Source organism: Papio anubis, chromosome 2 (genome assembly GCF_008728515.1).
Source record: "Papio anubis isolate 15944 chromosome 2, Panubis1.0, whole genome shotgun sequence".
NCBI classification, from domain to species: Eukaryota; Metazoa; Chordata; class Mammalia; order Primates; family Cercopithecidae; genus Papio; species Papio anubis.
In genome coordinates this window covers 62046336-62072342 of record NC_044977.1, presented here as the reverse complement: position 1 = coordinate 62072342, position 26007 = coordinate 62046336, and the positions used below count along the sequence as shown (strand labels likewise).

Sequence of the window (26007 nt, the reverse complement as noted above, 5' to 3'; positions counted from 1 at the left end):
TGTACTTATAAGATGGAGGCTTACTGAAGGTAAACGAAAATATCTTGCTCACTGGATCCAGTTTAATTTTCCTTGTGCATGGAGATGTCTTATTCAGTCCAGGTGTTCCTGTCACCTTTGAGTAACTGTGATCTGACCAGTGGCCGGGTCACACGGGTGTCATCTGGTAACTCTAGTTTTCATCAACATCTGTCATTTAGTGTAAGTCACATCAGGTGGACTAACTTCACTGCTGCATCCTTTCCTTCCTGCCTTTACTGAGTCCTTCTCTCTCTTGGCTAATCTGTTGTATTTTCTTTCTGCCACTTAGTAAACTCAGCAAAACTGCACCAGAGAGTCAGAAATACATGGAAAGGGAAGGATTTTTAAGGAAAGGAGCTCACGCATTCCGATTTAAAATACGTATTTTGATAGTCCGAGGATTTTTTGTTGTTATTGTTATTTTTTTCCCTCCTCTGATTTCGGTGAATTTGATTTACCATTAATGGTCTGATGAAAGAAATGTACTTTCTTATTTACAGGCGAATTCTTTCTCAGCTAACACTTTGGGCCTGGAGTTCAGCAATAATACTGTTGCTCCAGGAAACTTCTGGCATTTGGAATTCCACTTCGATTCAACTAACGCGTACTAAGTTGATTTCACAAAAGTAAAGTGTATGTTCTCTGGCCATATGTATTCTTGTCCACAAGCAGTATTCAAGCCTGGAAGATGGAGAAGAGATGAGCAACTGAACTATTCTAATACATAAAAACAAATTTCATGTGTGAAATAATGTGCTGGTTGCTATGAGGCAAAAAAGAAACCAACACTTATTTTGTTGTTGAGGAGAGACCACATGTAATTTTCCTGGTCAGGAAATGGCTCTTTGCAAAAGATAGTGGCTAAGTAAAAGTGGGGAAACATGTCCTGAGAAGAGAGTGCACAAGCCTTGTCAGAGGGACTGAAAAGAACCCGGTACACAAGGGGATCAGTGACTATTTTTCCATTTTACCTTAAGCAACCCTTCTTAGCAGTATAAACCTTTCTTAAAATACAATTTTGTGGGGAAGTGCAAATTTCAAAAACAGAGCTCTCTGCTTAAAGCCCAGATGGATGGGCACAACCCTCCCACTGTGTCTTCTCTTTGCATCTAAAAGTGACCCCTGCAGGAATACTATGTACTGTGTGAATCCATTAATCAAAGATGCCCCTCCTTAACCTCTCTAAAGTTTTGCAGCTCCTAGCTTGAGGGATCCTCCCCCAGAGTATACGTTAACAAAGAGTAAAGAGTAGAAAGCTAAAACTAAATAACTTGGGGTCCTGTTATGGAAGGATTTGAATGTGAGCTGGATGCATTTTACTTAATCCAGGAGGCAGTGGAACTCACAGAGGATTTGTGTGGGAAAGAGGGACATGATTCAAAGCTGCCCTTTGGTAGGATTAATCTGGCAGCGTTGTGTGGGTTGGCCTTGAGTGACCCTGAACCTGATATGGACAGAATAGCAGGATGTTCTTAGGCCAGTGACAGATGATGGTGAGACAAAAAACCTCTATGGAATTCAAATCCACAGGACCTGGATGCTGATTTTCTCCCCAGCAATGGGACCTACACTCCTTCCTAGAGAGAATCTGGAATCAACCCACAGGGCTTGTATGAAGCGTGTATAAGTGTGGAGCTGAAAGAGTTGTATCATCTGATTTTTTCTATTCTCCTGCCACTTGAGAAAAAGCCATACTGTCTCTGAAACTGGGCATGAACTTTGATAGTTGTCTCTTTAGCTTTTATGTGCTTTCTACATTATCTGAAAGTATTTTATACTTGGCTATCAAAGGGTATTCATGCTTCAAGGGATTAACACTTTTAAAATGAACTTTGTGTGTTTGAGCTCTTTGTAAAATATGGTGATACCTTTGATTTCTTAAAATACCAAATTTTTAACAAATAGTTGAAAGAAACATTCTTTATCCCCCATGAACAGTGTTTCCATCTGCCCATCATAGTCCACTGCAGCTGCATCTCTCTGCCATGGCTTTACTGGTTTGATGGTTTGACCACACTGAACAGACTGGGCCATCTATTTTTTGTTTTGCTTTTTTGAGACATAGTCTTGCTGTGTTGGCCAGGCTGGAGTATGGTGGTGCGATTATGACTCACTGCAGCCTTGATCTCCTGGGCTCAAGCGATCCTCCCATCTCAGTCTCTCCAAACTCCTGAGTAGCTGGGATTACAGGTGTGAACCACCATATCCAGCTAACTTTGTATTTTTGTAGAATGTGGTCTTACTATGTTGCCCAGGCTAGTCTGGGCCATTCTTTATCACAATCAGACAAGGGTCTAATGTCAGTTCTGTATGGTTTCAGCACCCCACTTTTATCGCATCAAAATACTGAGATTAGCTTATATTTGTTTTCTTCAGTACCATTTTCATACCAACAAAAGTATGCAACTAAGGGTCAATTCCATTTATTTGTCTTTGTGTCTGTATCCTAGAGCAGGGGCCACAACCTAAATTGCCTACAGATTCATATAGGACTGGAATATGGAGTAGGGAATGGGTAGAGGCTATGGCAAACTGGAGACTGAGTGCCTGTTCCTTTGTGGGAAGCTGCTATTCACCTTTGGCAATCATTTGCCTGATGGAATGAGAGCCTAATGTAGTCAAATCTTTTAAAACAGTGTTTTCTCAGAGTATGGACTTCAGGCCAACACCATCAGCAGCACCTAGAAACTTGCAATTCTTATCCTTCCCTATTCCACCTCCAGAATAAGAAACTCCAAGAGTGAGATCCAGCCTTTTGTGTTATAACAAGCCTTTCTAGTGATTGTGAAGCATACTCAAATTTGAGAACCACTTGTTATAGTGGAAATTGTGTTGTATAACTCAGATTGCTTTTGTGGACTGATATTTGAGGACTATGTTTGTTTCAAGAAAAGCCCAATATCAAGGCCAGGCGCAGTGGCTCACACCTGTAATCCCAGTACTGTGGGAGGCCATGATGGGGGATCATTTGAGGTCAGTTGTTCACGACCAGCTTGGCCAACATGGTGAAACCGTGTCTCTACCAAAAAATAGAAAAATTAGCCAGGCATGGTGGTGCACACCTGTAGTCCCAGTTACTCAGGAGGCCGAAGTGGGAGAATCACTTGAACCCAGGTGGTGGAGGCTGCACCCCTGCATTCCAGCCTGAGTGACAGAGTGAGACCCTGTCTCAAAAAAAAAAAAAGAGAAAAGAAAAAGAAAACAAGAAAAGCCCAGTATCAAGATATGTATTTGATTTTGAGTTTTTAATTTATTTTTTGAGTTTTTTATTTATTTTTAATTGACAAATAAACATTGTATATATTTATGGCATACAACATTTTAAAATATGTATACATTATGGAGTGGCTAAATCAAGCTCATTAACATATTCATTACCTCACATACCATTTTTTCTATGGCAAGAACTTTGAAAATTTACTCTCAGCAATTTTCAAGAATAGAATATATTGTTACTAACTATACTCACCATGTTGCACAAGAGCTCTCTTGAGCTTATTCCTTCTGTCTGAGTGAAATTATTTATTCTTTGACCAACATTCCTCCAACCTCCCTGCTCCCCAGCTTCTGGTAATCACAATCCTACTCTCTGTTTTTATGTGTTCAACGTTTTGTGATTCCATATATGAGAGAGATCATGCACTGTTTGTCTTTCTGTGCCTGGCTTATTTTGCTTTGCATAATGTCCTCCAGGTTCAACCATGTTGTTGCAAATAACAGGATTTTATTATTTTTATGGCTAGATACTATTCCATTGTGTATATGTATCACATTTTCTTCATTCATTCATCCATTGATGAACACTTAGGTTGATTCCGTATCTTGGCTATTGTGACTAGTGCTACAGTAAACATGAGAGTGCAGATATCTCTTCAACATTTCATTGCCTTTGGATTTTCAGATTCATAACATAAGGAAACTATAAAAGACACATCCACTTGTCAGTCTCAAGGTCTGTTCTGTGCACTGTCACTTTCCAGCCTCCACTCCAGTCGGAACATGCTAACAAAAAGGATGCTTTCCTGGTTTTTTTTTAAAATGACTTCTTCCCTTGGCAGATACAGAGTTTACTGACTCCAGATCTAGGCAATATTTCTCAGACTTCTCACTGATACAGTTCTGAGAGCAGAGGAGAGACAGGGAATGCAGAGTTATATGCTGAAGCCATTGACTGCAAGTACAAGATTTTGTTGAAGCCTTTCCATTTACCTTTAAAAATCATATAAGTTGTATGTCCTATTTTGTCATATACTCATTTTTGGCTTATTGCCTAAACAATGAGTTAAATTACTTTCCAGTTAAATTCCATAACTTCCACCCACAATTTCTTAAAGAAAATCTACACCCTAGAAAAATGCCCAATTTACCCCCACAAAAAATAGAGGCAAGAAAATAAGAAGTTACATGTAAGAGGGAGATATTGTAAGTCATACTCGAACATATTCAAGAACTGTATACCTGACCAGAAAATGCACCTTTTGCCATCTTGCTTTTCCACACCTCCACTGCCACATCTGAACGAGTAAATAGCATGTACTAAAACTATCTTGAACAAAGCGAGTAGTCTCTTAGCTGGAAGGCTTATTTTTAGAAATACCTGGCACAAGGTTGGATGAGATTTAGTACTAGGCCTTATCTAATCCTTGCCTCATATGGGCACCATTTCATTTCTCCAAAATCAGCACTGCAAAGACGGTGAAAAGCTTTCACTTTATGTGCCAACACAAATTGATTGGAGGTAATTGCCTGAAACACTGTATTGAGAATGATTCTCAGTCTGTGTCTGGCAGAGTCAATTATAAATGTCAGCCATGGGTGTAGGAGTGGTGACTGGTGGTCCAAGTGACACTTATCTGTCATCCCTGCTCTACTCAGCACTAATAAAAATGAAAACAGTGTCTGGACCCTGGATGGTCCTGCTCATTGCTTGGGACCTGTCTAAACAAAGTTCTCTGGACCACAGAGTATTTGTAATAGAGGTCCTGACAGCTACAGTCATGATTTCAACGCTGCAAAGGGTCATTACCATCATTATAGGTTTAAATATTCATTAGTCTGTCTTCTAATTAATAGAGGTACAGTATCTCTCCCATTTCTACACCTTCAGATCTCAGCTCATGTCAGACACTGCCCCTCCACTCTTGTTTCCCAAAGCATTGTTCACTGGATGACAGCTCACATATGACTTTATATTTATCATTTTGTGTCTTAGTATAATTAGAAATGTCATCCAGAAGCTCCCTCTCTCAGAATCCAAAGTCTACTGGTCACTCTCTTCTTGAGAGAGCTCATAGATCTTTCATATGACATGTGTGGTTTTGGTTTTCTCTGAAACCAAACACTCTTGCCTTCTCCTGCTACCTGTTTATTGTGCACAATCATCAATGCTATTTAGTTCTTGCAGTTCCTGGTACAATTCTTACTTTCTTAGGGAATTTTTTGGGTTGCTCGCAATTTATAACATTTTTCTTTCACAAAGGTCAGAGAAAGACAAGATATCAATCCATTTACAAGAAGATATTTTTTGTCGAAAAAAGTACCACAAGAAACTCTCTAAGAATTTACATTAATATGTTTGGTGATCAGTGTAACTCTTGGTATAGGCAGGGAAGGTATTCTTTTAATTATCCTATTTTTCAGATGAGAAAACTGAGGAATAGAAATTACTTTCCAGCTGATTAAGTACCAAAGCCAAGACTCAATTCATGTCTCTTGACACCAATTCCAGAGATCTTTCCATGGACTTATGCCATTTTTCCCTTTGCTCAGCACACTAACTGATTCCAACTCGGTCTTTGTAACTGCTCTCCAGCACTTGCCAGCACAGCTCTCCATCTCAGCACTGAGCTCAGTGCTTTTTGCAAACAACTGTTGCTTTGTAAATATTTGACCAACAAATGAACCAATGAATACATTCGTTTTACCCATTTCATTTGTAGAAGATCAGTTAAAATACACTTTTCACATCTACTTTCTTAGAATTATATATCCGTTTAAATTCAACCTCACAAACACTGTGTAAAAAGCAGGATACATATTGATAAAACTATCTAAAGGTAAGGAGACTCTATCATGATGTTAAAATAATTTATTAAAGCCAAAATGTGTTATAATGCAAAGACTACCATCCATGTCTCCTGACTTAACACTAATATCTTCTTTCTACAAAATAGAACACAGCTTAAATCAAATAAGTAAGAGAGAGTGTGTGTGTGTGTGCACGTGTGTGTTCTAGTTCTTGACCTTCCCAGTAACTACCCATGTGATTCCTAGCAAGTTACTGGGCTTCCTTGGATCTTTCTTTCCTTATTTGTCAAATGAGCGTGTTGGATTTGATGATATACATATAGAATGTATGGAAGGATGAAAGAGACTGAGACATCATGTAATCCCACTCCCTCAATTTATAGATAAGGAAAACTGATTTCTTCTGGCTCCAAAATACATTTTTAGAGGAACATACGGCTTCCTAACAGAACCAGCTCTTCTGAATACTAGGGCTACCCCACAGTCCCATCCCTGCCACTTGTCAAATGTGTAATCATGATCCACTCATACAGTTTCTCTAGACTTCAGTTTCCTGGTATGTAAAATTGAAAAAGTTGGACGAAGAGCCTTTCAGGTTTAAAACTTTGAGGTTAAGAAAGGCATCTTTGAAAACTGACATCTTTGCCACTACTGGGATATGACTCAGAACATAATGAAGCATAATATAGCTCTAGAAATAAATTGGTGTCAAGAACAATTAAAGAGCAACCATCCAGAGAATTCTGATTGATCATTTGGGTAATTTGTTCAGTGAGTACCTGGATTTGAAAATTGCTTGATTGGTGTCTTCTTTTAAAAATAACAATCATACATCATTTGTTGTTGGCTTAGAGATACAGAAAAAAAAGAACCAATTAAGAGAGCTTCAGAGTTCATTTCCAATAGATTTGGATGCTGCAAACCAAAAAAACCATTGCTAGGCCTTTCTTCTTTAATGAGTATCACAATACAACTAGCCTCAGTATTTTTCAATTGAGCACCAGAAGTTTCACAATCTATTTAATATATTGCATTCCAAGTATCTGTTTACTCAGTTGTTACAAATTGCCAATGGGACAGAAACTGTCTGTCACTTCCAGAGCAATTAGTGTGTGAAAACTTATCAAAAGAAATCTGTCAAGTTTGAGTAAGTATAAATATTGCATGAAAGTCCCTAAGGAAATCAAACTGAGTGGGATACACTTTTGCGAGTTGTAGCACATAAAAGTTTATTTTGTTTTATTTACTTGGCTTTATTTTTCAGAATGTTGATAGCGTTTCATGTAACCCAATGGATTACTGTTTTGCTCTGATAAAAATAGGTTTTGGTTCTTAAGGGAAATCTCAATTGTCTTTTGAGCGATAGAATAATACCAGATCTTGGTTTCAAATGTCAAGAGCGCTTACTTTTTCCTAGATGGTACACTGGGATGAGAGTTAAGCTAGAACGAGTAGGTTATAGTCTGCCTCACCCCTTTTTGGTGCTCCAACCTTACCCTTTCTAGACCTCAGAATTTTCTTATCTTTTAAATGAAGAAATAGGACAAGCAATTCGTTGCGTATGTTTTAGTTTTACTACACTTTTTGCCTGCTTTGATGTCTACATTCTCATTACATTATATTCCTCCTGCTCCTTCCTGATTGCCCTGAAGACATAAACAAGTGAAACTACAATATTCCAGGTGGTGATATTTGATTGAGAAAAGAACTAAGTTAATGTCTTAGTGAGAGATTTCCCCTGTTTTAGGAGCTTAGTGCTTAGCCCAACATGTTCTCACCAGTACACCAGCCAAGACTTTTCTGCTGACCTTTCCACTTCAGGACAGGACTCCACAGTCTTTACAAACGTCAGACGTTGAACCATGTTGATTAGGTTCCTTAGCATCTTCTGTTTGAGGTTCTTCTCGGCAACTATGGTTTCTTCTTTTTTTATTTCAGCATAAGAAATGGTTACACTGCTATATTGTCATTACAATTGGGGAAACATTACAACTTTAATTCAACATTTTGTTGTTGTTGTTTGTTGTTCTATTTAATGTTAATGATTTTGCAGAAACTGAAGTAATACAGTTAATAATCCTTATATTCTACTTATTGTTTTTTGAATTGAACTAATTGGTACAGCGTTTCCCAAACTAGGTTTTTTGAGCTATGGGGGTTAGGTGGTTGTGGTGGTGGTAATTCCATGAGCAAACTAAATAAGTTTGGATGCTTAAACACTCTCTAAGGAGTTTCAAGGACATTGGCATGTCAAAATCTCTTGCCAGTCCTGAAAGAAAAAAGTTAAAACTCCATTTTATTTTGTTTATCCAGTACTTCTCAAAGTAATTTGATCATGTAACCCTTTGAGTTTTAGGGATGTGGGGGTAGAAAACAAAGAATTAATCATCAAAGACCACTGTTTAGGAAATGCTGCACAAGGCACTTCTGGGTGTTTGCATCTCTCACTAAGTTACTTAAGTAACATAAACAGGGAAGCCAAAGGAATCAACTTATTTTGAATTAGATCAAACCGCATGTTAATTGAATAAAAAAGTTTTACTTCTATAATGATTAACCTGGTGAAGTGCAACACCAATAATAACATCTGTACAGCCCTTTAGAGAGTTCAAAGTGCTTTCACATAATCAGATCCTCACCACGTACCTGCATCACATTTTAAATTGTCCTCATTTTATGGACCAAGAAACTGAAAATGAAGTTTAAATGGCTTCCCTTATGTAACACAGATTTGAACTTTAGTCTTACTTTGTTGTTGTTGTTGTTGTTCCTCTCCAATTAGAAAAATAATGAAGCAGATGCCATTTTCCCAATATCGACTTTCTAGTTGCTAAATGAGTCTTCTGCAGAATTCAGAGAGCCTTGCAGCCAGTAGCCGCTACTGAGAGTTCTGAAAAATATTGCAGGGAAAAAAAAAAATCATTTCCTGGCCAGGTGCGGTGGCTCACACCTGTAATCCCAGCACTTTGGGAGGCCGAGGCAGGCGGATCACCTAAGGTCAGGAGTTCGAGACCAGCCTGGCCAACATGGTGGAACCCTATCTCTACTAAAAATACAAAAATTAGCCAGGTGTCGTGGTGGGCACCTGTAGTCCCAGCTTCTCAGGAGGCTGAGACAGGAGAATTGCTTGAACGCAGGAGGCAGAGGTTGCAGTGAGCCAAGATCATGCCACTGCACTCCAGCCTGGGCAACAAAGAGCAAAACCCCATCTCAAAAAAAAAAAAAAAAAAAAAAAGTAGTTTCCTGTATTTGCTTTCAACTCTTCTTGGAGAAATGTGGGTTGATTAATATTGTGCTGGTAAATTACATTCTAACTTCCATCATGTGACTTTGGAGGTGCTAATTTATACTTAAAACTCTCTTATAAATAATTAGGAGATAGGAAATCTTCTCATTTTGCATAGGAGAAAGTTGAGGTGCTGAGAGATGACTAGGTTTGTTTGAAACTCACCTATTGAGTACGTAAGGAGTGCATTGCTATGCTGTTTGTTAAAAGCCTACCATACAGGATAGTACTTCTTCACAATGTATTATAGGGGCTTTTCCTCCCCTAGATTTTTGTTTCTTGAGGAAGTAACCAGCTTTCTGGAAAGCACTTGCATACGTATTTACACTGAGTATCCTCTTGACATCAGCATGGGGTTACTTATAATTACATGCACATTCGTAAATAAAATGATTAGCCATTCTCATATAAACATAATTATATCTTTCTAAAATAATACATGTGGAAACGTTATAATCCAGTGATAAAGGGAAAACAATCTGCATGACCCTTCCTTTGTGTGTAAACAGTGGATTATTAAGGCAGAATATGCTTCCTGTTGCACATTCAGTTGTTGAGGTCAAGTACAATTGGGACACATTGAAGGATTACAGTACAAAAAATGACTTTTACAGTAATTAGCGTTCTCTCTACAAAGCTGAAGTGACCTTTCTGCTATTTTCCAAGGACACTTTATACATTTAGGCTTTAGCTTACGATCATATGAAAAAGTGACATATAAGAACTCAGCCAACTAGTTCTGAAACCAGAGGCCCCATTGCATTTAGTTGTTCCCTCACTCTCCCCTCAACAAAGTAATTTTTGAAGATAAAGTGGGACATGTTGGCTAATCAGTGCCAGTAGCTAGTATATCACTTCTCTAGCTTTGGACAAATCTGGAAATTACACTTTAAAGAGAGGAATCATGGAATGCCTGGAGCTGAAGGAGTTTGATTTCCTTGGAGCACGATAGTTCACTGCAGCAAATCATTTAAACTCACTGTCATTTAGCGGTCTTCTCTGAAATGGAAAGCATGGGATCATGTGGTCCTTCATAAAACATTTACCTAATTCTTATAAAAATTGGAACTTTCAAAGGAATGTTTTCAGATACAACTGCCTATTAAATTCATCCCACTGATATTATGGGATAAGTGTCTGTGAAAATGTTGCTCTTGTATCACTATTTCATATCCACGCCCTCATGGATCTAATTTTTTTTAATACGATGTATATTTGTGGAATCAGTCAACTAGTCAGTCAGTGTGTACTTAATGAGTATTTGCCACAGTATTAAACTGCTCTCTTACTAAAATGATGGAAAAGTATTCAACCTCACAAGTGAGAAGAAAGAATTTGAGTTGATAGCAGGAGGCATTGGAAGAAGACTGCACTGAGACTCAGGAATTATTCTGTTTCTAACGAGAGCTAAGAATTTGAATAAGTTACTCTGTTCCTAGGTGCTAGTTTCTCAGTTAATGGAAATAAAACTATCAAATATATTGGAAAGCATAAAGTACTATGCAAGTATGGGGCATTATGATGTAATATAACGATTACTATCTATAAAACAAAATAAATGAACTAAATAGTTTCCAGGGTGGCTTCCAGCATTACTATATCAAGATTATAGACACCCTGGGTCTGTAATTTGAGCATTACTCAATACATGTTGCATAGTGCCTGACACATGATTAGCAAACTATAAATGCTTAGCCCTTGACTTAAAGAGGTTGGACATCACTTAATCAGCTATCAATGGATCTTTTACTTCTCTGGAAATGAAACCTTATTGACTGATAGTAGAAAGGCTGGTAAAATGCCATAGGGAACTGTGATTACTTCCTATCTATATTTAGTAGGCTGAAAAAGAGTCATTGGGCAACAGTATATAAATTTTTAACCTGATCATTTCTTTCATGAAAACAGTAGAGTTCCAGGGCCAAAAGACATATTTGTAATGAAGATTTTTTTACTTTCAGAGTTGAGTTATGCCTGGATCTTCAATGAATATCCTTCCTATCAGGATAATCGCCGCTTTGTTTCTCAAGAGACTGGGAATCTGTATATTGCCAAAGTAGAAAAATCAGATGTTGGGAATTATACCTGTGTGGTTACCAATACTGTGACAAACCACAAGGTCCTGGGGCCACCTACACCACTAATATTGAGAAATGATGGTGAGTTTTCTAAGTAATTTTGTTAATTTTGTTTTTTGCAATCACAGGATGAATGTGAAGGTATGTTATGTTATTGGCTCACAAAGCTTTATTGTCTAAATTAAATGTAAGAAAAGTTTAATGCTGCCTATATTTGGTACCCATATTTTCTCCACTTGTGTAAGAGATAAACCTATGAATCCATTTTGGAAAACTAATTAGAAATCTAATTGCTAATCTCAACAGGAATAGAATGAGGATTTAAGTGAATATAAATAACAAAGGAAGGTATTTCTTGTTTCTCTCCCACTTAGACTGTATATACAGTCAGAATGAAGTGAAAGATTGAACAATTAGCTCATTAATCAATTATATGTAATTTAGTATTCTGTGTCCAATTGTCCAAATAACCTCTGGATTTACAATACTGAACGCATAGTTCCCACCACAGTGAAATGTAGACATAACAATGCTTATTTGAGACAGAAATTTTAATTCCCCACAGTATTAGAATATTTCAAGAAAATATATGAAATTCATATATTCTTAATTACCTAAATGACTTAACAATGTGTAGTAAAAATCACCGTGTACTTTGTAAAGACAGCCATGTATGCCAAACTCTAGGAGTACCATGCCCTTTCCCACCACGGGTTTTTATATATGCTGTTCCCTCTTCTTGAAATGCTCCTCCTTTCCTTAGTCCTCTCCTCTCAGCTTCTCCCTTGGATAACTGATACTGGTTCTTCCAGTTTCTTCAAAGATATCACTGTTTCCAGGAAGCCATCTCTGCTTGCCCACGCTGCCACCCAACCATGCTGTGTCAGGTACCTTCTATATCGAGTCTACGACCATACCCCCCAAGATCTCATAATTCTGCATCACAATTGTCTGTGTGCTTCACTGTCTGTCTTACTAGCAATTTGCCTTTTTTAAAGCACATGTAGTACCTTAGTCACAGCCACCTCTGCTGCACCTGGTTTAGCGCCTGGTACATCGAAGATTCTCAGTAAATATTTGTTGAATAAATTCAAACAAAGACATAATTAAGCCCTTCAAGAAGGGCTGATATCATGATTTAAGCAGTCATAGTAGACATGTTCAGGTTTCTATTCATTTAAAATCCTTTTACTGTCCAGTACACATTCAGATCTTCCATTATGAACAGTAATGACTAGACATCACACGAGTGAGGATACTATCAGCCAAAAACATTAATAGCAAACATCTATTTGACATTTAATATGTGCCTAGTCACTGTGCACAGAACTGTATGTGAATTATCTCATTTAAATCTCAAGCAATTATATGATAAACATTCTCTTTTCAGGTGGGGAAACAGGGGCTCAGCCACATTCATTAAAAATTAATGGCTCCAAGATTTCCACCCAGCACCCATGTCTTAACTGACTCCAGAGCCTGATATCTTAAACCCTCACAGTGCTTCCTTGCATTATACTCTAACAACTCTTATTTGAATTTGTATAAGAAAAACTTGACATATGCAAGACTAGAACTCAGATTTCTGTTCCCCAAGTTTGTTACTCTTTTCCTCTGTTTTGTCACTGAACTTTGTGCCTAAGTGAGTCTCTGAACCTGAACCTTCCAGAACATAGTATTTACAGACTGAGCAGCTCTGAAGAGAGGGTCTGAGCATCCTTACATAGACTATATGTGGAATTTTCAAGCAAATAATTTAGATTTTAACCATTCATTTATTCATCCATTTAACATACATTTATTTAGAACTTGCTGTGTGACAGCCACTATGCTGAGTGCTGGTGAACAGGAGGCACTTGCATTCTCCTGGGGGATGCAGACACAAAGAAACAAACAAACATAAACAAAACCAAAATCCTATTATTTTAGATAGCAGTAAACCAGTATGATAAAATGACAGCTCTGTGGTGTGGAGAGGGGGCACAGTGGGTGTCTACTTTAGACAGCCATGGAAAGCCTTTCTAAGGAAGGGACACATGAGCTGAGACCTGAAATAACAAGAAACCAGGCCTCTTAAGATCAGAGGACAGAGCTTTCCAGGCTGAGTTAACATCATGCAAAGGCCCTGAGGCCTGAAAAAAAGCACTCAGCATGTTCAGGGAACACGAAGAATGGTGCATGGTTGGAGCATACTGAGCAGGGTGGAGGGTGGATAGAATTAAGGTTAAAAGAGAGTCAGGGACCAGAACATGGAGGCCATAGAGAAATTACCAGATTTTAGTTCCTGTGCAGTGAGAAGCCATTAGAGAATTGTATGCAAAAGAGTGATTTATGTTTTTAAGAAGATTGCTTAGCTGCTATGTGGAAAATGGACTTTCAGAAAACAAGAGCGAAAACTGGAAATCCAATCAGAATACTACTGCAATTAATTCAGTTGGGAAATGATGGCGGGTTAAACTAGGGAGTAACAGCAGAGAAGGAGAAAAATGGATTCAGGATATAGTTTGCTGGTAAAGCTGCCAGAACCTGCTCATTCCTTAAATGTGGGAGACAGTGGAAGAGAAAATCAAGGATGACACATAGGTTTCTGACATAGCAGCTGAGTGTATGGGAATGCCCTTTACTGAAATGGTTTTACTACACAGGTTTGCAAGGGAAAAATCAAGAATACTATTTTAAGCATTATTTGTAAAACCAAATACATAACTTCTCCCTTGGCAATGGGAAGAATTATTTGTTTTGTGCTTTTTTGGCCATCTTTCTATCATAACATTCATCTGGTATATTCAAATATGTCGGCTTGCCTGCCCTACCTCGCTCACATTATGATCAAGGAAAGATCATCATTTTCATTTGACTTTATACTGCGCTTCAGCACAGTGCTTGCCACATGGCAAATGTTAAATTAATATGTTGGATTGAGCTACATTATATTAAATAAAACTGAAAATTCTTATCAGCTTACAGAGAAAAGTAGGTAAGGTACTAGCTCTGTCAAAAGCTATCAGTGCTATCTCTCCAGACTGACAGATGAAGAAACTTTCAAAAGATATGCTCCAGTGGCATTTTGTAAGAAATCGCTTAAAAATACAGCCCCTCTGGCTTCTACCCAAATGCACTTATGCCAGAATATCTGTTCAGTGGTATTATCTGTTTTGGTCTATCAAGTCACAGATGTAATTACATATTGACTTTGATATACTGTGACATAGCCAGGGACAGACGTCACACAGAACTCCTCTTCAAAAAATAAGAAATAAACATTCAGGAGCACGAGCACTCCAGAATCATCATGTACACTTAAAACTGGCAACAACTCTGCCTTTTCCCTGGCTTTTAGATTTGTCTTGATTTGTCTGGTATATCTTCATACAGATGACAAATGTTTTGTATTAAAATATTTTATCACAAAGTTAGCAGACTAAGGATCTCATTCTTCAGCCATTAATGCCCACTCATTCTTAATTTCCATGAGCATTGCATGGTGAAAATTCATGTCTTTTCCATTAACACTGGAGTACATAAAATGGACACTCAAACTGTGTTACTAAGCAGAAAATAGGTTATTTAATTAGCTGTTTTCTGAAGGTGAGAGAAAAAGGGAAATATAAATCAAGGAGAGATTGCAAAATAAAGAAGACATTCTTGTTAAAATATATTCTGTGACAGTAAAATCAATGAAATTCTCTCTCTCTTCAAGATCTGGGATTTGGTGACTGATAAGTGCAAGGCGAGTATAGAATTTTTACAATCATTTTGATCATTGAAGCACACTCAAAATTTCACATCCTCTGCCTGCCTCAGAAAAGGAAAAAAAAAAAAAAGTAAGGCAAAGGAGTTTGAAGCCTGAGCTGAACTAATGCTAGACTTGTCATTTCCCTTGCTAAGAGCACATGTAGCCAGGATAACTGTATTTCCCCAATATTCAGCTTGTTTCCTGGGCATTTCAGCTAAGCAGTCTAGACTATGATTCCTTATTTGTAGCCCAAGAGGCCATGGTGAGTCATAAAAGGTGAATAGTGAACCTTGGCTCAGTTCCTGATACAAACGAGGTGTGATGAGTTCCATGTCTGTTCACTGACCATTTGCCACTCACCCCAGTCCTGCAAAACCCTGGGGCTCCCTGTTTGCTTTTCCCCGGCTCTTCACATGGCTCACTCCTTCCTACATCTCAAACGATGGCTCCAATGTGGGGCCAGGAGGTAAGGACACAAGCCATGAGGATCCTGGAGCCAAGTAGTCCAGGCAGAGTTCAGCCTCACCGTTTATTATCCATGTGGCTTTGGATGTGTCAGTTTAACCTCATTGTACTTGGTTTCTCATCAGTGAGATAAGGGTAACAGCATCTACCTCAGATAGTTATTTTGTATGTTGTAATTGAAAGTGCTTTGAACAGTGACAGAAGTATACCATCAATAACTTTCTTACCTAGAATATGATCAACAAATTATATTTTTAAAAGACAGATTACAATAGTGTATAGACCTTATTATTATTCTTTTTTAAAATAGTGTATAGTGACAGAGAAAGGTGGAATAATACTCTCCAAAGTGACAAATGATGTTAAACTCTAAAGTGTTTAACTTTTGGTGGTAAAGTTTGATTTTTTTTTTTTTCTTTTTGCTTGTCATTATTTTTCTCACTTTTCTAAAACATAGAGTTTTCAAATTTTTAGAACATTGTTTGATAAAGGGGTTATACCCAGATTATTGGACCTAATAGGCACTTAGAGATCACCCAGTTTTATATCTTTATTTTTTGAGAAACAAGGGAACTGAAGACCAGAGAATTCAGATAAGAAAAGTGGTGTCAGGACAGATTCCTGGTCCTTGGCCATCATACTATTTCACTGAGGTTCAGAAAAGGCTGTTTGGGCTCTAGATTGATACATTTGCTTCATTTCTTTTGCTTCATAATTTTTGAGAATTTTATAGTGAGAATTATTTCAAATGACTGTTATTTTGCAGTATTCACTTCTGGGACACATAAAAATATGAGTTGTTAGACATATGTGAGAAAAATTTTTATCAGAGTTTATAGTTATTTATCCAGATATTTTAAAATCTGCTTTGAGAAGATAACTGATTCGGGAAGGTACACCTGTTGCTTAGGAATCATGAGAGGGAAAAATTATAATTGGGAAGAGTATATCATGGTTATTATTACTACAGGTACTAAAGTAGTCCATTGATCCTTTTTAGCCCAGCTCTTGGTTATAAATAGTGCTGAGCCTGCTATGTTATATGCTTCCTGCACAGATCTCAAAGAGTTATCCCTAAATTTCCACAAACAAAGGTAACAGACCGCTCATATAGCATAACTACTAGAGAAATAGTAGTCTTCGATGATAATCATATTGGCTCTTTCTTCTGTCTTTAGCCACTTATATGGCTCTCTCGAAAATAGCTTAACATGAAAAGAATTCGCAGAGATTAGGACAGTCTTGAGAAAATGAGATAATGTCTGTTACACTGTTTATGCACATTACATTACATACACAGGTACATAATTTAGCATGAAAAATCATTGTTTAGCCTTTGCCTTTTTTTTCTGTTTTTCTGGAGACTGGTTGGGGACTGGTTTGGTAGGTTTTAAAAAAAAATTTTTTTTGCTTATTAGAACAAAGATAAATGTTTTTTGCTTATTAGAACAAAGATAAATGTGTCTGTCTGATAGGTCCATGCATTGCACAGTGATTGTTAAATATTTTTGAATATTAACCCTAATTGGAACTCCACATAGAAGAGATGCTACAAAACAAGGAACAATAAGATTATCGTATCCTAGAGTTTCAAACTCCCTCTTTCTCTGTACTCTCTCTCTCTCTTTTCCTTTCTCTCCTGCATTTCTATATTTACATAGATTGTTAAGCATATACATTTTGGATATAGGTATGCATATACAAACCAGATATATTGTCTTTGGAGGTTAAAATGTAAAGTTAACTTTTTTAAATGTGTATTATACTTCAATATAAAATTAAATGTTTAAAATGTTTATATATATTCTCAAATATAACTGAAATAACTGACCATGTTTTCCCAAGTCCTCACTCATTTTCCACAGCCTAATTTAGCCATGAAAACAGTGAATAACAGCAACTTTGAAGTATTTAATCTTCTCATCTTAAATCAAACTTCCACCCAGTAGGAAAAAGCCGAAATGATGACCTCAGCATCCTTCAGTTTCATGACTTTTAGTCATGTCCAGGACTAAAAGTCAAGAGGGAAAGTAAAGGGATTCTGGGGTATAGTCCCAGACGTACCCGCGGCTCTCATAAGACAAATCATACCATTTCTTTGGTCCTTAGTCTTCTCAGCTATAAAAAAAAAAGGTGATTTATAATAAGTTCTATCTAAAGTTTCTTCTTGTTGTCTTCAAGGATTCCAGTCACAACTTTCTAGCCTTCTTAACTCCAATCTCAACATTTGCCCAGATCATATAATATCAGGTTTAACAGACAGATGCTGTTCATTGGATCAGATTTCTTACCAATGCTGACAACTGATCCCTGCAGAAAACTAGGTGCATTCAGTCTTTCAGGCCACAGCATGCCATTTTGTGAGCCTTCACCTCAGTGACCATTACACCTCCTAGTGGCTCAGAAGACAACATTCCCCACAAACTTAAAATTTTAAGACCAAAGAAGACTTTTAAAATAGAAATGAGAAAACTCAAAGATTCTGAAATATTATTATTGCAGCATCATGCATCCTCCATTATGATCCTGACAACTGGTAACTGTAAACTTTCCTAATATTGCTCCATGCTACATTAGATCCTCAACTGGGCATCAACAACCACTATTTTTCTTCATGAAAAGACAGCTTTATTTGCAGGCCACTTAATTAACCTAGTGGGTTTTTGAACCCAGTCATTTAGGAGATCTCTTCTAGATTGGAGATGTGATCTGCAACCCTTTATTGATGACCTGGCATTTAGACAGGCAACAGGTAGAGATATGCCTTCCACTTAGACATAATTTTATATTATTTAAGATCTAGAGTTTATACCAAAACACTGCTTTATTTTACTCTCACTTCTAATTGCAACCTTTGTATGGTTTTGTCACAGCAATCATGTCTTGTTTTTAATTCTCTAACAACATCGCAGTTGAGGATCTGTGGGCGTAAAACATATTTTATGAGGAGAACATCTAAATGACTAAAGAATGTGAGATATTTTGCTAAACTGCCATTGCTAATCTGATTTAATAACGTCTTAATGGCTCTGGATGTGTTGAAGGTTTGACAAGCTTAGGAACTTGGCAGTCAGCTTTAGACCTCTAGCATAGCCGACTCCATTTCAGGTCCATGGGGGCTAAAGGTCTTGGATGGCCATTTGGCTACTCAGTTAGGAAGCATCTGTTAAGTGCTCATTGTGTGTGGCACACTGTGAAATAAAAAGACATGATTTCAGCCCATGGGAATTAGAGAATTCCAAGTTAATGAAGGGTCTAAAGTTTCATTCTTTATTGGAATTATTGAATTGAGTTCTGAATAATACATTTATAGAGGGACTTAAAATGAAAGAGGGAAGAAGTGTTTAACCCAGAATTGAGTTGACTTGGGGCATTCTTTTGATCATGCATTTAACCAACAAATCCTCATTCAGTATCTGTTCTCTACTTGGCTCTAGAGATGCAAAAGTCTTTCTCTGCCCTCATGGATTATAGCCTGGCTGAGAAGCCTAATTGCAGTTAGAGGCAGGAGTGGGGCCATACTCAGGGGAGAGTAGAGAATTAAAGCATATTCACTTAAGTTTCAATTTTGGTAAGCACTACCATGGAGCAGTGAAGGGTACAGTGGAATCAGGTGTATAATCACAGCTTAAAGGTGAAGAAAACTGGCCTGATCTTGAGAATCACCCCAGGCTTCCATGAAGAGTCAGACAATCTAAGAGAAAAAAATAATTCCAGGCAGTGGGCACATTATTTGCTTTAAATAGGAATCGGCAAACTCTTTCCCGCGGGCCAATCTTTCCTGTGGCCTGTTTCTGTAAATAATTTTTCTATAGAAATGTTGGGTATTCTTGGCTAGTTCCTAGATTCTCTATCATTTTTGCTGTTATAGTAAGTTGTGTCTTATCCATTTGTTTTTGTTTGTTTGTTTGTTTTTTGAGATAGAGTCTCCTTCTGTCGCCCAGGCTGGAATGCAGTGGTGCAGTTTTGGCTTACTGCAACCTCTGCCTCCCAGGTTCAAGCAATTCTCCTGCCCCAGCCTCCCGAGTAGCCAAGATTATAGGCATGTACTATCATACCCGGCTAATTATTGTATTTTTAGTAAAGACAGGGACTCACCATGTTGGCCAGGCTGGTCTCGAACTTCTGATCTCAAGTGATCCTCCAATCTCGGCTTCCCAAAGTGCTGGGATTACAGATGTGAGGTACCACACCCTGGCAGTTGTATCTTATCTTTAATCACATTATCTAATTAGCTGTTGCCTATATATGGAAGGTACCGTTATTCTTGTGATTCAGTATTTGGCAAGCTTGCTAAAATTTCTTGTAGTTCTAATAATTTGTCTGTTGATTCTATTGATTCTCTCAAACTTTGCTATCGTCTCCATTTCCTCTAAGCCAAGGATCAGCCAACTAGCATTTATTGGCCCACCACCTATTTTTGTAAATAAAGTTTTATTGGCACACAGCCATTCCCGTTTGTTTACCTTTTGGCCATGGCTGCTTTCCAGCTACAATGGCAGAGTTGAGCAGTAACAGGACTGTATAGCCCACAAAGCCTAGATAAAATTCTTATTATCTGACTTTTTACAGAAAAACTCTGTTAATCCTTGACAAAATGATATCATTAAATATCTGAAGACGGTCCATTAAAATACTTGTTATTTGTGGCTCCGAAGACTTGAACTGGGACCAACATGTACAGAGATAGTGTTTAGTTCAATACAACATGGATAACTTTTTAGTAGGAAAAGTATAGGAGTACTTCCTTCAAGGAAGGTAAAAGTTGGCTTAAAAGATAACATTATAACTAATTGCCCAAACTGGAAACTGTTAGCTCATTACTTCAGGAATTCAGGAAAACCAGGACCGTCCAGTGCAGGCAGAGGTATTTGGCCTCTCTGCCTGTAAATGAGACAGTATCTTGGAAAAGGTTATCTCTGCATTTTCAATATTGAAAAGGAAGGAAGGTGGTGCAGGTTTGATTAAAGTCAAATCATAAGATTTATTTTGATCTCTCACAGGTCTGTGAGGATACATTAAAACCTTGACTATAAGAGGTGATGTACAACCTTGAGATACCTTGCCTCTCCTCTTCAGCAGTGGGGAGGTTCTTGTCTCAACAGTTGTTGCCTCAAACTCTGGGAATTCACCTACTGGATGGTGGTGGTGGTGGTAGAGATAACTTGGACAGTCCACTAGAATCTGTATATCTCCTTGAACCCAAGGGGAAACATGCCTTTTTTCAAAAGCGCAAAATGGTAAACACAGTCAAGTGAATTTGTATGACTAATCAGATATTTCCAAATATTTTTAGGTTAGTGATACATACATCATATGACTTGTTTCCCAAGAAAGTCAATGTGGAAACTTTTCATAAAACAATTTTTGCCTTTTTTTTCTGTAGAAAATCCCACTCTGTGGAAGTTAGTAAATGTCCCTTCTGTAGTTAAATTTAGTAAGCACAGATTCCAGCTAAGGCAGGTGTTGGCAAAAATCTTATGGCACGCAACTCTGCAAACTGGTCTCCTTCTGCCAACAGAGTGCTCTGCAAATTGTAATTAAACAAGCACGATGTGTTGCTGATTTCTCTTTCATATTCTCTAAATTGCCAGTTGTTTTGTTAAATTCTGCATTCTTACAGACATCAGCATCAACTTTAATAATTACCCAGGTTTTGAAAGGGATACAGTTGCCACAAGTTCTTCTACAGAGTCCAGACTCTGGATGGACTTTGTCCCTCAATTTGGGTCTCCATTGCTAGTACTCTCCCAATGACTAGCCCTTAGGATATGTTTATTAATGTTAGGTGGAGCTTCTTGCTTTTGCTCATAGTTGGGAAAGTTGTTCTCAAAGTGTATTCTTCAGACCAGCAGCATCAAAATCACCTGGGACTTCTTAAAATTGCAAATTCATAGGCTACATCTCAACCCACTAAATCAGAAACTCAAGCCTTTCAGTTGATTTAAAGTTTGAGAACCATTGCTTTAGGAAAAATACTTAAGAACTGCCCACCATGTCTTCCTCATGAAATCACCTCTTTTGGTTATGCAATAAACAATTAGTTATTGCCTGCATATGCCCCATTACTAAGCCATGTGCTAAAAAAGAGTAGCCTATGAATGTGATGATGATAAGGATCAGATCTGTGTTATCCACAGTGTGCCCCCATTTCTAGGCACAGCACGTGGCTTATGATTGGTGTCAAATGAATATTTACTTATTTAATTTATTGGAATATTAATACAACTAAGCCCCTGTCTTCTGAAGACTTTGATGTGTGGAATTTCAAGTGCTGTAACCTTCATTGCTATTACTGTATCTCTCTTAATCCAAAGAACATAAAACATTGGCAATGAATTTTAATGAATTAAGACATTTTTGCTTTATGCATAAAATTATGTTAGGTGTTTTTATTTAGAATTGAAAGCAAGAGTGGTCTTTATAGGCAAATCATATATTTCATATAGCAGAGGAGCATGGCTGAGGTTGTATATCTTGGTTGAACCAGACTAAATTATATGTGTTCCTTACTTCTACTTTGCCTTGGTTATATAGATCTGGGTAGGCCTTTACATCTTCCCACCTTTTTTAATAGTTTGAAGATGAAAAGGAGGTTCTGGAGCAATTCCATCAATGTTCGCAGTCTTTTAGCCTAATCATTATGTAAATCACCAGAGCAGCTGTGCACCAATTAATTGCGAAAGTGTACAGGTGGTCAGCAGAATGACTTGAAAAATGCACTCCTGTTTTAAGGGGCCTTTCGTTTCTTAAAAAACAAAAAAGGCAACAGCTTTTAAATTTAATGCAGAAAGTAAAGGCCAAAATGGTTAAAATAAAAAAATAGTAAAATAACAACATAGCCTGTGCCAGTTGTAACCAAATTAAATGGAACAGTTCACAGGTGTTCCAAAACAATGTTCATAATATAGTTGAAGAAAATTGCTTCTCTCGTTTTTATGACTTTAATACTAGGACAATCTTTATATACAATGAAAAATTTTTAAACAGCAGTGAAATGATGCCATTTTATCTCTGATCCTTCTCTTTATGTACTGTACTACTGCTATATATACAGATTAATTTGTTATTACTGATGGCTCTGTTATTCACGCTCCTATAGCCATAAATATGGATCACTGTGTATCAACTCAGAAATCACTCTGTGTGACTAGATAAACAATGTATACAGATCATTTTAGTAAAGAATGATCTTAAGTTAGTGAACTTGTACTAGAAGCTACAATTATACTTCATAAATGACTTCTATGCCTGGAAAGAAGTATATGTTTGACTTAATGACTATTATATATCACAGCATAAACACTGCATTCCTACATCTTTTCCTCCCTTCAACAAATCCTTACCCATCACATTTTTTCACATATTACTTGTATTGGGCTAAGATTTGTGAGGGATACAGAAAAAAATGAGAAGAATTTCTGTCTCTAAAGCAGGTAAGAGGACAATAGAAGAGATGCTGTGTGTGTGTGTGTGTGTGTGTGTGTGTCTGTCTGTCTGTCTGTCTAGCTAGCTAGCTATAAAGATGATAGGAAACAGCATTGCTATTTAAGAGGTACCCTGAAATTTATATGTAAAATGTTTTATGTCAGTAGTTACTTACTGAACACCTACAAGTGAAGAGCCTGCAATGGAAGTTAGGAATACAGCTATGAAAAAGTCAGACACATTATTTGGTGTTATATGTTTTGCCATCTAAATGGAAGGCAGACACTAAACACATGAATAAATGAGAATTATAAATTGTGATAAGTAACATGACGGAAGCAAGGCAGTAGTAGAGAATAACTCTTACTTTGTATGGGCATGAAAATATGCCCAGACAAAGACTTGCATGTAAACGTTCATGGAAGCATTATTGGTAACAGCTAAAAGTGGAAGCCACCCAAATGCCCATCAACTGGTGTTATGAGTTGAATTTTGTCCCTCAAATAGATATGGTGAAGTCCTAACACCCAGTGCCTCTGAATGTGACCTTAGAAATAGAGTCAGCATACATGTAATCAGCAAAGATAAGGTCGTGGTAGGGTAAGATGGACCCTAAATCGAATATTACTGGTGTCCTTCTAAGAACACAATGGGAAGAAACACATAACACAGAGAGAATGTCATGTGACAACAGAGGCAAAGATGGAGTGATGTGACTATAAGCCAATGAATGCCAAGGATTGACAGCTACCACCAGAAGGTAGGAAAGATTCTTCCTAGAGTCTCAAAGGGAGCATGGCCCTGTCAACACCTGTATTTATGACTTCTGTCCTGTAGAACTATAAGAGAATAAATTTATTTTGCTTAGGGCCACTGAGTCTGTAATGCTTTGTTAAGGCAACTCTAGGAAACTAATACAACCAGCGAATGGAGAAGGAAAATGTGGTATATCCATACAGTGGAATATTATTCTGCAATAAAAAGGAACAAACTACTGGTACATGCTACAACATGGATGAATCTTGAAAACACTATGCTCAGTGAAAGAAGCCAGGCACAAAAGACCGCATATTGCACAATTTAATTTATATGAAATATTCAGAAAAAAGCAAATGTATAGAGACAGAAAGAAGTTAGAGGTTTCCCAGGACTGAGACTGGGAATGGGGATTAATTGTGAATGGGCATGAGGCATCTCACTGGGGTGATGGAAATGTTCTAAAACTAGATTGTGGTGATAGTTGCATGACTCAGCAAATTTGCTAAAAGCCATTGGATTGCACACTTAAAATTCGTGAACTTTTTAGTATGTAAATTATACCTTAAAAACTTGTTTTTCAAAAAATTATCAATGGAAACAGACAAAGGTAGAAGTTTTTATAATTTGAGTCATTTAAAGACCACTGTCGGCTAGAGAGTAGGGCCTACAGAGGAGAGGGGAAGGCAGTAAGTAGGCAAAGGATTCTGGGAGAGCAGATGTTCTGTTTGGGCCTAAATAGGCAGGATTTTAGGACATGGAGATAACAGTTCAGGGATCTGGGACATTGCGTCTTCTGCAGTGCCGATGATATTTTAGTTCTTTCAAACAAGGCCGTGTGACATATATTTGCTCCTTGGTGTAATTTTCATGACCGGATTAGATAAACACAATTTTATATGTGATATTTATAGACAGAGAGAGGCTGGGAAAAAAACCTGATGACTTCTAAGACCTCCTTGGCCCTTGTATTTTAACCTTATTGTCTCATCTCCCTGCAACACATCATACACTGCAGTGCAGGCTGTCTTGATTCCCTGGGAAGACGAAAGACCTCTTTCTCTCAAGGCAATTCTTTCTTTAATTAACACTGCTCTCAGAGTATACAGCCATATACACAGCACTAAAAGGTGTTAACTTGCTCACTGCGCTCAAAGTCATACTACTGATATTTATGGGATGATGATTCAACTGTACGGGCTGTTTGTTAGCAAGTTCAGCAGCTGTGTGTGAATATTGTTGTTAGTATGCACTGAGTCTTTACCAGGCCAGCTTTGTGCAGATGCTCAAAGAAAGGCAAGCCCAGACTCAGGGGCAAGAGAACTCAGACAGCAGAGGCTGGCCAAAAAAGGAGGAATGATTTTGTGACTGAACGTGTCAAGCATGGGTGTAATGTATTTTAACTTACTTTTGTAGTGTTATTCATTTCGTGGTGAGAGGCCGCTGTAAGATATTAAGATGAGGAGTCAGGGGCCTGGGTTTCAACACTGACTGGTTTTCTGTGGGACTAAAGACAAACCATTTAACTTGTGAGATGACAGCCTTGCTTGTAAAAGAAAGGGATAGATTAGAATTGTAATTTTAACCTACGGAGGGATAAGTGTCCCTTCAAGAATAGGTTGCTAACCATGGATTCTCTCCTTAGAAAAGTGTGCATCAAGTAGGAAAATAATACCAAGATTAAGGTCGCTGAACCAAATGATATCAAAGGTCCCTTCCAAATCCAATACTCCTTGTCATTCCAGGAAAGGAAGAAAAATGAAAACAACAACAAGAAGAACAATTATGTTCAAGTTTGCACTTTTAACAATGTACCTCACAGCAAACTTAGCTAGACTGTATGTCATCAGACACTCAGGGTTGATTCTGTTTTTCACAGTTTGAGGAGATCCTCTTGATGCTTCTCAAACTCTGAAATGGCTGATGAAAAGGGTCACCTCAGTGGAGTGCAGTGGCTTATGCCTGTAATCCCAGCACTTTGGGAGGCCGAGGCAGACAGATCACCTGAGGTTAGGAATTCAAGACGAGCCTGGCCAACATGGTGAAACCTCATCACTACTGAAAATACAAAAAGTAGCCATGTGCGGTGGCACGTGCCTGTAGTCCCAGCTACTTGGGAAGCTGAGGCACAAGAATTGCTTGAACCTGGGAGGCAGAGGTTGCAGTGAGCCAAGATTGCACCACAGCACTCCAGCCTAGGCAACAGAGCA

At 37.8% G+C, this 26007-nt stretch overlaps 1 protein-coding gene across 1 annotated transcript in view; it reads left to right on the top strand.

The window, feature by feature from the left end:
- The window catches only part of CNTN4 (contactin 4), an 891247-nt gene that overhangs the window by 678631 nt on the left and 186609 nt on the right, over positions 1–26007 (top strand). Inside the window, exon 7 of the mRNA XM_031662718.1 lies at positions 11296–11493. Within this exon, the coding sequence (XP_031518578.1) occupies positions 11296–11493 (198 nt within the window). The remainder of the gene's footprint in view (positions 1–11295; positions 11494–26007) is intronic.